This window comes from Quercus robur, chromosome 11 (genome assembly GCF_932294415.1).
Source record: "Quercus robur chromosome 11, dhQueRobu3.1, whole genome shotgun sequence".
Classification (NCBI taxonomy): domain Eukaryota; kingdom Viridiplantae; phylum Streptophyta; class Magnoliopsida; order Fagales; family Fagaceae; genus Quercus; species Quercus robur.
In genome coordinates, this window is record NC_065544.1 from 43,590,807 (window position 1) to 43,604,700 (window position 13,894).

A 13,894-nucleotide genomic window follows, 5' to 3' on the forward strand; every position below is an offset into this window, starting at 1 on the left:
GAAACTGTACATGTGTTAGTCTTTGTGTAACAACCTCCTTGATTCACGGAACTAACTCCTTCAATGCTAAGTGAATTATCCGTAGTTTATCTTCCTTTTTCTTGTCTTGTTCTTTCTGCTGGGTTCGGAGGGATAGCAATTATGCAACCCATGTATCTGCAAAATTTGCTTTGAACTCTAGGGACCATTTTTTGTTTTTCTAATGGCAATCTCCCACCAAGAGCTTTAAAAATTGTTTAATTGTGTATTTAAAAATCTAGCAAGCAAATAAAATGAAGATTATATAGTGTCTCTGTAGATTTTGATTCGTCTTTGTATTGTACCTCAGTGGTTTCTAGCATCAATGTTTTTGTTGTGCAATGTAATAAATTTTCTACATTGTTTCCAAATAAGGTGGCTACCAATGATCCAATACTATCACATAAGTCAACTTTAACTCCACACCTAAAATGAATAATGTAATAAATAAACAATTCAATAGCAGGAGTTCTTTATGGAATTAATGACTAAATGAGAATTTACATATTTGATAGTGTACATGCCAAGGTTTAGCCACAACGTCTTCTTTGCAAAATATACATCTAAAACACTAGTACTTTTGTTACACTTGTTGTATGCTATGTAGTAGAATTTCTGGTCCAACTTCCTAATAGAGATTGACGCCTTGACCCAAATATTCACTTGCTGTGTTAATTGATTGCCATATTTATCTTTCTAACTCATTGGTTTTTTATTCAATCAAAATTTATATAAGAGAGAAAAATTATCTTACCGCAAATTTGGTATAGTAGAAATTTTTGTAAAATTTTTCATTGGTGGCATTATAGAGTTATTGGATGAAGATGAGAGATAGAGTTTTTTGCTAATGATATCTTCCAATAAATTTTCATTCTCAGTAGCCTTATAGGAAAGAAAAAATAATAGAGGTTTATAAATATGCACATAAAAATGATTGAGAATCTCAGTGGAAGCTTATAAATATGCACAAAAATGTTTGTGACTATTAGTAGTACTATGTGCAGCAAGCAAATATTGTCTCATTCCGTTGTATGAAAGCCACTTATGTAACAAAAAATTACATACAACAAGCAAAGGTTGTCTCATTCCATTCTATTCAAGGCATCTGCTTACTTTATTTTCATATGCATATTTATTTTCCTAATCTGCTTACTTTTTTTCTTTTTCTTTTTTTTTTTTTCTTTTTTTTTTTTTAATTTTTAAATTCAAAAGGAGGCTCAAGTAGTACCTACTCATGGAAGCCCAAAAAAATCAAGCACTGCAATAGACACTCCAAAAATTGGCATGAAATTTGATTCTGATGATAGTGCATATGAATTTTACAAAGATTATGCCCACCAAATTGGCTTCAGTGTACGGAAACAATTTATAAAGAGAGGAAATATGGGACAAGTCATAAGGAGAACATTTTGTTGCTCAAAAGAGGGTGAACGAGGTGTTGACAAACGCCAAGAACAGGTACATTTTCATCGCCCAATCTCACGAGTAGGTTGTTTAGCACAAATGACATGTCAACTTCAAAAAGATGGTATGTTAGAAGTTGTTTCTTTTCATGAACAACTTAATCATGAGTTTGCTCCTTCACCAATGAAACATATGTTAAGATCAAAAAGAAAAATTGCACCTGCTCAAAAAGCTATTGCAAATGATGCAGAGAAATCTGGAATATCAATAAAACAAACTATAGATTTATTGAGCATGCAAGTTGGTGGTCATGAAAATCTTGGTTTTTTAGATTATGACTATAAAAATCATGTACATCGTGAGAGGAGAAAGGCTTTAAAGAAAGGTGATGCTCGTGCTATGATGGAATATTTTCATAATATGCAATTAGAAGATCCATCTTACTTTTATTCAGTACAAGTTGATGATGATGGTCTAATATTGAACATATTTTGGGCTGATGCTAGATCAATAGTTGATTATGGCCACTTTGGAGATGTTTTGTGTTTTGATACAACTTATAGGACAAATCAATATGATCGACCCTTTGCTCCATTCATCGGGGTTAATCATCACAAACAAACAACCATCTTCGGTGCAGCTTTACTTTATGATGAAACCATAGAGCCATTTATGTGGTTGTTTAAAACTTTTTTGAGTGCAATGTCAGGGAAGCAGCCAAAAACTATACTTACAGATCAATCTGCTACAATGGCTAAGGCAATAGCAGAGGTATTTGTTGAATCGAATCATCGTTTATGTGTATGGCATATTTATCAAAATGCTGCTAAGAAATTAAGTCATGTATTTCATTCATCAAAGCACTTTGCAGCTGATTTGAGCACTTGTATGTATGATTATGAAGATGAAGATGAATGGCTAGTTGCATGGAATAATATGCTTGAGAAATATGATCTTACTAATAATAAATGGTTGTGTGGGATATTTGATCTAAAAGAAAAATGGGCCATGGTATATGGTCGACATATGTTTACTGCTGATATGAAAAGCACCCAACGTAGTGAGTCAATGAACAATGTGTTGAAAAAATACTTGAAATCGAAATATACTTTTTTGCCCTTTTTGGAACATTACTCTAGAATCTTGGCTGATAGAAGATGTCAAGAATTACAAGCCGAGTTCAAAATGAGGCAGACAACACCAGTTTTACAACTTGATGTGGAGATGTTGAGACATGCTGTAATGTTGTACACCCCAAAAATGTTCAAAATGTTTCAAGATGAATATATGAAGATGGGGGATTGTACAATTTTCAAGGTTAGTAAATCTGATACTATCATTGAATACAAAGTTAAATATAGGCAAAAAACTCAAGAGCACCTTGTTAAATATGAAGCCTCAACAACTAATGTTCAGTGTAGTTGCATGAAGTTCAGTTTTGTAGGAATTCTTTGTGTCCATGCTTTGAAGGTTCTTGACAAAAAAAACATTCAGATACTTCCAACTCATTATATATTGAAAAGATGGACACAAGATGCAAAGCTTGGTTCTATCAAGAACTATCATGGTGTTGATATTAAAGGTAATGCTCAAGAGTCATTGGGAAAGCGTTACTCTCATTTATGTCACAATTTTCGTGAAGTTTCCATACTTGCAGCAGAATCTGAGATTATGTATGATTATGCCAAAAAATGTTCTGAAACATTATTGAAGGATTTGCAAGAAATGAGGAAAAAATGTTATTCCCTTAGCATGGAGGATCATTCAAAGGTCCATGATGAAATTGTTCTTGAGGATGTTTTACAAGGTGATAATGGATGCCAATCCCTTGAGGGCATAACTTTTCAGGATATACGTGGAATTAAAACAAAACCTACTGTTGGACGTCCAAAATCAAGGTTGAAAGGTGTGTTAGAACGGCCAAGAAATCCTAAATCTCAAAGAAAAAAGGCATGTGAGTCAAGACAAGTTCAATCACTTGGATGCCTAAATAAAGTAAGATATGCTACATTCCACTATAATATATGAATCTATATGTCTATAAATTTATTTTAAGTTTATGTGACAATTATTCTTTGCACATGTTATAGGCCAATTCCTCATTTGACATTAATTCTCTTGAAGAAAATAGTAATGTTGAACAAGTTTCACAGTTGGTGGATAATTTCACTCAGGTATGAATCTTTGGGTTTGAGTTTTCAAGTACTTTTCAACCTATCGATAATAATCATTGTGCATTTTCTTTTCCTGGATAATTACCAACTTTAGGCCTTTGACAATCCCCCCCCCCCCCCTCTCTTTAAGAAGGAAAAAAAGAGAAGGAAATGCTTCCTTCCTGTAACAAAGCCTGATTGACTATGTGGGGGAATTAGTTATAAGAATTTGTTTATATGTGTGTGTGTGTGTGTGTGTATATATATATATTGAATGAACACCTCACTACTTGAAATAATAAGATATACATGTCATTGACGTAAATTTGTTAAAATGTAGGAATCTGTCTTTTGTAGTCATTTGGTTGGACAAGACTATGTTGTTGGACAAATTGTTGAGACAAATCAGGTATACATATTCCTTGTGATTTTTGCTACAACTTGAACCTATATTTTTCCTAATTTTTTTTTTTTATACATATATTTATATTTGGTGGCATATTTGCAGGTTTCAGTAGCTCTTGATGATAATTTATAATCCTTGAAGAACACTATATTGGAGACTTTTTGAATTATATTTTTGCAAAGCATGTCTTAGTTGGCAAGCTAGTCCATATTTTTGGACAATTTTTTGTATAGCCAGTGGACAATATATGATACATGCAAATGATAGTTAGTGGACAACAACATATTGGACAATTTGTTAGAAATAATATCTAACAATTTTTGTAACTAATGAAGCTACTCAAACATGTTAGGTTCTATATTTGCATGTTTGAGTAGCTTCTAGTTAGGCACTAATGATATATGTAAAATGACATATTTTTAGATGCAATGAAAATGTACATTTCTATATGTTAAGATCCAAATGTGCATAACTGCATATTATGTAATGAAAAAGTTTTGTACATGCCTTTTTTGTTTCATTGCTAAGTGGTGTTCATTTTTGGATTTTATGTTTCAAGATGACTTTATTTCATGCTTCAGAATCTATAAACTAGAACAAATTGATATATTATAAAAGCTTTATAACTTTTTAGATTGCATGTTATGTTTGCAACTTCTTCAAAACAAGTGAATAATTCACTGTTAGCAACTTCTCTCACTTTTAGCATAATTCACTGTTGGTAGAGGTGAAAAATTGAAGCAAATATCTCCCACTTTTCAGCAATGATATTTGCATTATGCCTTAAGTTGTGCTCATCTCTAAGAATATCAGTTAACACACATTCCATATACAAAGTCCAAAGGAAATTTTTTTTTATTTTTGGTTAAAAGACAATAACATTAAAATAAAAAGCTACATCCAGTTCAATACAAAGTTTGTTAAAAAATACACCATTACAGAAATCCTCCAAAGCCTTAGCTAAGTCCACAGGTGGACTTGTAAACAAAATGAAATCTAGTTCTTGGTCAGCACCTATTCTAGCTATCAAATCAGCGCCTATTCTAACTCAACAATAAGGCAAGGCATACATAAACTCGTGGATTTCGTGGTGAAGTCACACAATTTCATAAACTCCAATGTTTGGTTGTGGATCTCCATAGGCAGATTTGGATTTGGATTTTTCCTGTTGAAGACGTATGAATTTTTGCTCTTCCATATACTCCACACAGCAAAGTTGAAATAACTTTTGTCTTCTCGTTCATTTTCAGTTCTTGGTTTTCTTTTCATTTTCCTGCTTACCCTTGTCATCCCATTCCCTATATGTTGAAATAATCATGATAAAAAAAAAAAAAAAAAAATTAAACATCTTATAGATGCAAACATTACATGATATGACATATATGATAAAAAATAATAAATATAATAAGGCCAATGGTGAATATAGTTTTCAAACATAACTAATTAAGGGATAAAAGCAATATGAGAGCTTCTAAACCATAGTATAGAAGCTTGTATTAGCTATTCCCTTTCTACTAAAATACAGTACTCAAACCACATGTGCATGTCAAATAGCCCATGGTTTTTTTTTTTTTTTTTGGATAATGGGAGTTATATATAAATGAACATGTAGCACTCAAATTTGTAACATTATGAAGTCTGTTACAAAGTTTAGTGCAAAATTTCACAAAGGAAAATCTAGCAATGCTATTTTATACATTATGGTTCTTGATTAGTGTTTTCTCTAGTTTGATTTAGACTTTAATCTATTCAAAGAAACTTATTTTAACATTTACAAAGCAAAAAAGAAAGTTTGAACTTTATACCACCTTTAAGCCTTTATAGACCTCTAGCATCAACAATTTTCAAAATTTCAATTACGACAATAGATTAGACAAAATAACATGACTTAGCACCTTTAAGCCTTTGACAATTGTGATCACAGTACATTAAACAATGTTTTTCTTAACAGCTTGTATCACTCAGCTTGGTATTTGCTTTCCATAACAAAGGCTGCAAACGTAAGAGCTACTATTAAGAACAAGTGCAGCGACTTTGTCTTTCAAAATACAAAGTACAAGACTTCACAAATTGCCGGATAAATGATTAGGAATTTCAACTAAGCCATCCAAACATAACAGCCTATTGCATTTTGGTTACCCATTCAATCATTGCATAGTGCATAATGCATTTACATATAATACAAATATATATATATATATATATATATATATTTTATCAAACTACTAATTAACACATCACAATTTTAATGTCTACCCACAAACTATGAAAAACCACATATTATTTAAGCATGAGTTTTGAAACCATTCCCCTAAGTCTGCTCTGAATTATGCAGTAACATGAAGTATTGGCTAATTGTTTCTGCTTTAACACAAGTCTGTAATGGCCTTTCAATTATCCTGTCAATTTTTTATTTTCATTCTCATTATGTTCTTTGTAATCCTACCTAAAACCCCACCCAGCAAGCAAGGAACTCCACCATCAAATCCTCCTCCAAGAATCCGGCCACCCTCCTTCACAACTTCTAGTATCCCTACCCAATTACCACCGGTAAAAAAAGTTTAGCCACAACAAACCCAACTACCACTGATAATCACTACCAACAAAAACTGATAGGAAAATTAAATAGATAGTACAACATCAGTTTCAGACACAATTCCACCGATACTAGGGGCTACAAAACTCAAGTAAAATCAGGAAAACACCAATATTCAAACTTTGAAAATCAATCACAAACAATGAACAACAATAGAAATAACAAAACCATGCATAAAAATCTCAAATTTGTTAATGGAAAACAAACCTCGAAAAAGGTTAAGCAGTCGCCTTTCTCTTCGTCATAGTCATTACCGCGAACGAAATCATCTTTGTGATGGGGATAACTGCAAAAAGAATCGTCTTTATCTTCGTCACTAATATAACCACGAAAATAATCATCTTCATCACACAGGGAGGGATTGCCACAAAAAGAAGGGTTTGGAGGGGTAGTTCTCAGCGGCGACATTGTGGGTGAGGGATGGGAACGATAGAATGAGGGATTCGATGGGTGGAATGGTGGAGAGTGGTGGATGGGTGGGATCGTCGGAGACAAGAGACAAATCGGGGGGACCGGTGGAGGTAGATTGGTTGGTGGAGTTTGGGGCTGAAAACGATTGAATATAGGGAGAAGGGTCTGGAACAAAACAGAGATGGGAGCCGATTTTCTTTGAAGGAGAGAGAGAGAGAGAGAGAGAGAGAGAGAGAGAAAGGACTGATGGTTTTAATAAAAAAAATATAACGGGAGAGTGCCTAAACGTTTGGGTTAACAGAGTTCACTTGAATTTGAGTTTTAATGAGTAGGACAGGTGTCATCTTCTCCTTTTGACACCTCACGGTTTGGAGAGAGTTCCTGCAACTCAGTTTGCAGAGAAACTTTCTCCTAAATAATATGTCTCGGCAGTATTGTAAAACGGATATTAATGTAGCAATGTCTCTACCAACGAAAGAAAAAGGAAATCGCGCACGTCAGCCACCAGGTCACTAGTTCGAGCCTACGCCTTTTTAAAATTTTATTTTAACCCTTAGCATCTTATATAGAACTTATAACCCTAGCCGCCACTCACCAAATCCTCTCTCCCTTTCACAAACACACGCCCCTCAGTCCCTCACCCAATTTTCTCTCCGTCTCCAACACCGATTCGGTCTCTTCGTTTCTTGCTATAGTATGTCTTCTCCTTGATTTTGTCTCTCATACCAAATCACCCATGCTTGTACCGATTCGGTCTCTTCGTTTCTTGCTATGGTATGTCTTCTTCTTGATTTTGTTTCTCTCATCCCAGATCACCCATGCTTGTACTGGGATTACATGGGTTTTGTGTGATCCCGTGATGTTTGTTTTAAATAAACTTTGTAGCTGCTAATCTTAGTTTGTGTTTTATGGTTTTTAATGTGTTGCTCTGTATTTTGTCTTGCCTATGAACAAGACATGAACATTGCTGTTTGCACTACCACTGTACCACACATTCCAGCTAAGAATTTTAGGCGTTAGAAATTAAAATATCTGTAATTGTTGTACTAAGTTTTAGTGTTTTACCCACAAAGGAGGGAAAATAATTAAGCAGACATGGCAGACAGTGTTGTGAGTTTCCTGTTGCAGAACCTGACTCAGTTGCTTACCCAAGAATCAAAATTGCTAGGTGGAGTTAAGGATCAAGTCAGATCACTTAAGAACGAGCTGTCTCTGATCAACCGCTTCCTCCAAAAATCTGAAGGCAAACGACACGACGAATTGGTGAAGGAGGTAGTCAGCCAAATTAGGGACGTAGCCTATGAGGCTGAGGATGTTATTGATACATACATCATTACTGTGGCAGAGCGCAGGAGAAGAAGCAAGCTGAGGAAGTTAATCCCTTCATGTGACCGAGCAATTACGTTTCACGATGTTGCAAGCAAGATAGAGACCATCAAGTTCATCAACAAGGAAATTAACGACAATAGGAGCAAGTACGGCATAGAAATTGCGGAATCATCCGGAGGAGATGCAGAAGCAGAGGAGATACTGCACAGGCGCAGGAAACATGTTGAGGAAGATCAAGTAGTGGGCTTAGCTCATGACGCTGAGGTATTGATGAAGGAGCTTATGGAAGGGAGTTCGCAACGGAATGTTGTTTCAATCATTGGCATGGGTGGCTTAGGCAAAACCACTCTTGCTAGGAAGATCTACAATAACAATGATGTCAAGAATTACTTTGATTTCCGTGGGTGGGTTTATGTCTCTCAAGAATATAGAATCAGAGAGCTGTTGCTTGAAATTTTGAAGGGACTGACACCACTACCAAGAGTGATGTTGAGAGCTGAATTGAAAGAGAAATTACTCCACGGTTTGTATGCTACGTATAGCTCGAATAACAATAAATTGAAAGGGAGAATAACTGAAGACTTGAAACGTTTCAAAGAAATGAATGAACGTTTCAAAGAAATGAATGATGAAGAATTCGGAAAGGCATGGTCTGAATTCTTGGAAGGCGTACAAGACCATAATGATTTGAAAAATTCGTTGTCAAATTTTGTGCAAGATTTTTACTGCGAGAATGGAGTAAAATTGAGAGCTGAATTGAAAGAAAAATTACTCCACGGTTTGTATGCTACGTACAACTCGAATAACGATAAATTGAAAGGGAGACTAACTGAAGACTTGAAACGTTTCAAAGAAATGAATGATGAAGAATTCAGAGAGGCATGGTCTGAGTTCTTGGAAGGCGTACAAGACCATAATGATTTGAAAAGTTCGTTGTCAAATTTCGTGCAAGATTTTTACAGCGAGAATAGAGTAAAATTGAAAGATATGACTGAGGATGAATTGAGAAGCGTGCTGCTTGAAAGCTTGAGAGACAAGAGATACTTACTTGTTATGGATGACATTTGGAATTCTGAAGTATGGAATGAGGTAAGTACTGCATTTCCTAATAACTCAAATAGGAGTAGAATATTGATCACTACCCGAATAAAAGAAGTATCATTACATGCAAGTAGTGTTAATAATAGTGTTCATCCTATTCCCCCTTATGAACTCCCACTTCTTGAAGAAGATAAAAGTTGGGAACTCTTCTCTAAAAAGGTGTTTTGGGGAGGTGCCTGTCCTCCAGAACTAGAAACTCTAGGTAGACAACTTGTGAAAAGTTGCCATGGATTACCACTTGCTATTGTGGTATTGGGAGGTCTTTTGGCATGTAAGGAGAAAACACATCATATATGGTCAAAATATATCGGTCATGTCAATTCGTATTTGACTGATAATAGATCAAGATGCATAGACATATTGGCTCTAAGCTACAATCACTTACCCCGACGCTTGAAACCATGCTTTCTATATTTTGGTATCTACCCAGAAGACTTTGAGATACCAGTGAGGCAACTAATCCGACTTTGGATAGCCGAGGGATTCATATGGCAAAGTGGGAACAGAAATATAGAGGATGTTGCTGAAGACTACTTGGAGGATCTCATTGATCGAAGCTTGATTCAAGTGGCAACAAAAAGGTTAAATGGAGGAGTCAAAACATGTCGTATCCATGATCTTCTACGAGACCTCTGTATATCGGAGAGTTCCGAAGAGAAGTTTCTTGAGGTTCATTCAAATGTTAACCTTTCACCCATAGGCAAATCTCGCAGAATTTCCATCCACTATGGCAACAATCCATACATTTCTTCTGGCCCTTGTAAGCATTCAAATAGTCGTTCTATAATAGGCTTCAGGGGTGGTGTTGAGCTCAAGAGTCCTCCTGATAATTGCTACTTGGAATGGATTTGCAAAAGTAACAATTTGGTTCGGGTGGTAGAGCTCAGTAATATGGGCATTTGTTGCTTAATCCCCAAGGGGATTGAAAAGCTGGTCCTTTTGAGGTACTTAAGCATCGCATCTGGTAAGCTTCATGTCATTCCAGATTCCATATGCAACCTTTGGAATCTAGAGACGTTGGACATGAGAAATTCTACAGTGGAAACAAAATGCTTGCCCAAGTGGATATGGAAGTTACAAAGATTAAGACATTTGTACCTGGATGGGCCAACATCTCTACCTAGAACTAAAAAAAATACAACGGCTTTACCCAATCTTCAAGTCCTTACTGGTATAGCTATAAATGAAGACACTGAGAGTCACTTTTCCAAGGCCAGATTTCCTAATCTAAGAAAATTAGGATTGTATTCTTCAAGATTGGTAGAGTCAGGGATTTTGTCAAGCCTCCTTCCCTTGTGTCATCTACAAACTTTGAAGATTTATAATCTTAATGAGATTTCATCAAGTCCTACTTCAATTTTGTTGACCCTCATAAAAATAACTTTAGTAGATTCAGCCTTAGTAGATTCAGCCTTCATGGGAGTGATGGGTAGCCTTCCCAAACTTCGAATACTCAAAGTAATTGGAAGAGCTGCCGCTGACTATGAATTCATCAGTAATGTCCTCATATGCGATGAAAGAAGTTTTCAGCGACTTGAAGTCTTTAAAATGGCAAGTCTGACCCTTTTTGAATGGAAATTGGGGCAAGGTGCAATGCCAAACCTTCAACGTTTGGTCATCGAAAGGACCTTTTGTATGCTCCCGGACGAACTATGGTGCTTGAGTGCCTTGCGGGATGTGGAAGTTTTACATCCCGATCCAGAATTGGCAAGGAGGCTTCGACAGTTGCAGATGAGGGATGGATGTAAGCTCCATGTCTATCCACCTCTCGACCAAGAGAGTAGAATTTTTACATCCCAATCCACATTTGGCAGTGCGGCTTCGATAGTTGCAGATGCGGCTTCCATAGTTGCAGATGAGGATTGGACAGATGTAGATGAGGCTGGCAGATGAGGGAGAGGCTTCGACAGTTGCAGATGAGGGATGGATGTAAGCTCCATGTCTATCCAAATAATTGAGAAAAAGTTGATTGGTTGTGCTATGCTTTGGTGCGGGGCTGGGTCCTGCGGGGTCAATGGTCGTTTGCTTTGTCGTTCATTCGTGTTTTGATGGTATGATATGATATCACATGTACTTGTTACCCCCCTTTTTTTTTTAATTCCCTAATTTCGTTGATTTTTGGATTATTTGTAATTTGGTATAAAATAGTTTGTGTAACAAGTATTTTTTATTTATTTCCTAATTATCCAAGCTTTTAAGCCTTTATTGCTATTTTCTTTTTCTTTTTCTTTTTCTTTTTCTTTTTTAAATCCTTTATAATAATTTATTGTGTTTATGGTGATATATCCATTTTGGTTTGAAGGAAGTTAATTAAAATGTTTAGTAAGTCTATGTTTGGGCTTGATTATATTATGTGTTTGTTTAGGTGACTCACTAGCGGTTCGTTTGGATACAATTGAAAACTAAAAAATATTGTAACAAAATAATTTTTAAATGTGTGCATAGTATCATGGGACCAATTTTTAATGAAAAAGTTGTTGAAAAGTGAAATTTGTGGGTCCATAAACAGTACACAATGTGCACTGATTGGTTGAAAAAAGTGAGAAAAGTCAAACCTTGCGGCTACTGTTTATTGAACAGTGCATGAACAGTAGCCATAAGTCTCACAAACGCGTGAAAAAAAAAAAAAAAACAGACGTAGACGTGCTGGGTTTTCAGCCCAATCCAAACGTAGCCTAAGACTCACAAATAATAGAAAAAATAAGTAATATGCTGGATTACAAGTGCATCACAAGCAGACACTATATAAATATATATTATATCTAATATATAATCTAATCTCATCTAATGTCCAATAGAATCTAATTTTAACTCCAATTTTTTGTTATGTCCCAAAATTTCTCAATTTGTGTCAAAATGGGTTACCATGCCACGAATATTCATCCTGGTGAATAAATCATGTCTGGATTTCTCTTCGAAACGAAAATAAAGACGGTAGAGTTATCTTCTTCTACACACCTGTTCATCCCCAGCTAGATTCTAAAACTAAAGCAAATTAGAAATGTCTAGCGGGTTGAAAATTACAGTCCTACACAACTAACGGTACATATTAGCACCAATTATTTACATCACTGCCATAACCGAGGAGTCAGACTCAAGAGTCCAATGGAAAAGGCCTCAAAGAGTGAAAACCTCCTGGCTGCTCCTCCTGATAAAACCATATTTTTCACATACCCACGTTAACAAGGATCAAATTTCTCAGGTACTTCACCCAAAACTTTTTGTTACTTGCACACAAATTGTTTGTTCAAATAGCTGAGAGTGTTTTGTTCTTTTTTTTTTTTTTTTTTTTAGAACTTAATTTTGCTAAAATTGTTGGGTTAACATACCTCCTATTTATCTTTGATAGACTATCATGAAAGAAGACCTGCCTTACTTGATGGCCTATTTAGTTTCGCTATTGGTTTGGTTCTTAGATGAGTAATTGGTTCACAAGACAAAGTTGATCCAATTGTGTCTGTGATGAAGGTTGAGAAGGCTCAACTAGAATCATATGGCAGTTGAAATCCCTGAACTATATGAAGTTTTACATCCCAATCCAAAATTGGCAAAGAGGCTTCAACAGTTGCACATGAGGGATGGATGTAAGCTCCAAGTCTATCCACCTCTGAACCTAACAACTAATTGAGATAAGTAGTAGATCTGTTGTGCTATGCTTTGGCCTGAGAAGTTAACTTCAGCCTTTACTGTTTTTGTTTTTGTTCTGGTAAATCGGTTTTGGTTTGGAGGAAGGTATAATCTTGGGATTGGGACACTACTAAATTGAAAAGCATAATTAGTCTGTGTTTGAATTCAATTATATTATATTAATTTCTTAAGGTTTTTTTTTCATCTTATAGACTTCCATCTTTTTCTGTTTATTACAACAAGTAGGAAAGGAAAGTTGAATCCATGCTACAGACGCTGGTTCTGAAATAATGTTGCTTTAACCATAAAACGCTTGCGCAAACAAAAACATTAAACATAATATCTAGACGCTAGTTTTGTCTTCAAGATGATTCTTCAAAGATATCTTGGAAAGGGAATGCAATGCACCAACAAATTGACTATATGTTTTGATAGTGAATTCTGCTTGTGATTGTACTCAAAGCTAGAAATTATAAGTAAACTGTTTTTTTTTTTTAATAAACATAATTAATAGTTAACTGGTGGAATCAGTCAAGTTACTTCGTCATAATGCTATTTTTATGGATGTCTATTATTGCACTATTTTCTTAGACTTTTTTTTTTTTTTTTTTTTTTTTTTTTTTTTTTTAACAATCTTCTTTCTTATGTTACTATGTATATCAATGTCTAATACTCATTTCAGATGTGTGAACCAACATGAAGATGTTCAATTGTAACTCACAAGGCTTCTTTCTATCTGCTACTGGCTAAATAATTTATGAACCAAGTAATTAATTACATTGTATGATTCCAAGAAAACTATCAAACGTGAATTGATAATTGAGCTCTGTCATTGTTGTATTAGGAGAT

General features: G+C 35.1%; 2 protein-coding genes and 1 long non-coding RNA gene across 3 annotated transcripts; 2 read left to right on the forward strand and 1 right to left on the reverse strand.

The window, feature by feature from the left end:
• The first annotated feature begins 1,521 nt into the window (after window positions 1-1,521).
• LOC126705075 (protein FAR1-RELATED SEQUENCE 5-like) lies at window positions 1,522-4,113 on the forward strand. The gene is made up of 4 exons (XM_050404029.1): window positions 1,522-3,372; window positions 3,513-3,596; window positions 3,916-3,984; window positions 4,084-4,113. The coding sequence occupies exons 1-4, from the start codon at window positions 1,522-1,524 to the stop codon at window positions 4,111-4,113; spliced, it is 2,034 nt and encodes a 677-aa protein (XP_050259986.1).
• A 696-nt stretch (window positions 4,114-4,809) lies between these two features.
• On the reverse strand, window positions 4,810-7,395 carry LOC126707229 (uncharacterized). The gene is made up of 2 exons (XR_007648868.1): window positions 6,785-7,395; window positions 4,810-5,279 (listed from the first exon to the last, which is right to left on the reverse strand). It is a non-coding gene; the product is annotated as an uncharacterized LOC126707229 (long non-coding RNA).
• Window positions 7,396-7,567: 172 nt separating this feature from the next.
• LOC126707216 (putative late blight resistance protein homolog R1B-16) lies at window positions 7,568-11,629 on the forward strand. The gene has a single exon (XM_050406806.1). It carries the CDS (start codon window positions 8,084-8,086, stop codon window positions 11,309-11,311), a length of 3,228 nt encoding a protein of 1,075 aa, XP_050262763.1. The 5' UTR covers window positions 7,568-8,083; the 3' UTR covers window positions 11,312-11,629.
• The last annotated feature ends 2,265 nt before the right edge of the window (window positions 11,630-13,894 follow it).

Coding starts and splice junctions, on each gene's coding strand:
- LOC126705075 (XM_050404029.1), top strand. CDS start 1,522: ATGACATGTCAACTTCAAAAAGATGGTATGTTAGAAGTTGTTTCTTTT. Junction 3,597..3,915: donor TGGTGGATAATTTCACTCAG/GTATGAATCTTT, acceptor GTTAAAATGTAG/GAATCTGTCTTTTGTAGTCA. Junction 3,985..4,083: donor AAATTGTTGAGACAAATCAG/GTATACATATTC, acceptor GCATATTTGCAG/GTTTCAGTAGCTCTTGATGA.
- LOC126707216 (XM_050406806.1), top strand. CDS start 8,084: ATGGCAGACAGTGTTGTGAGTTTCCTGTTGCAGAACCTGACTCAGTTG.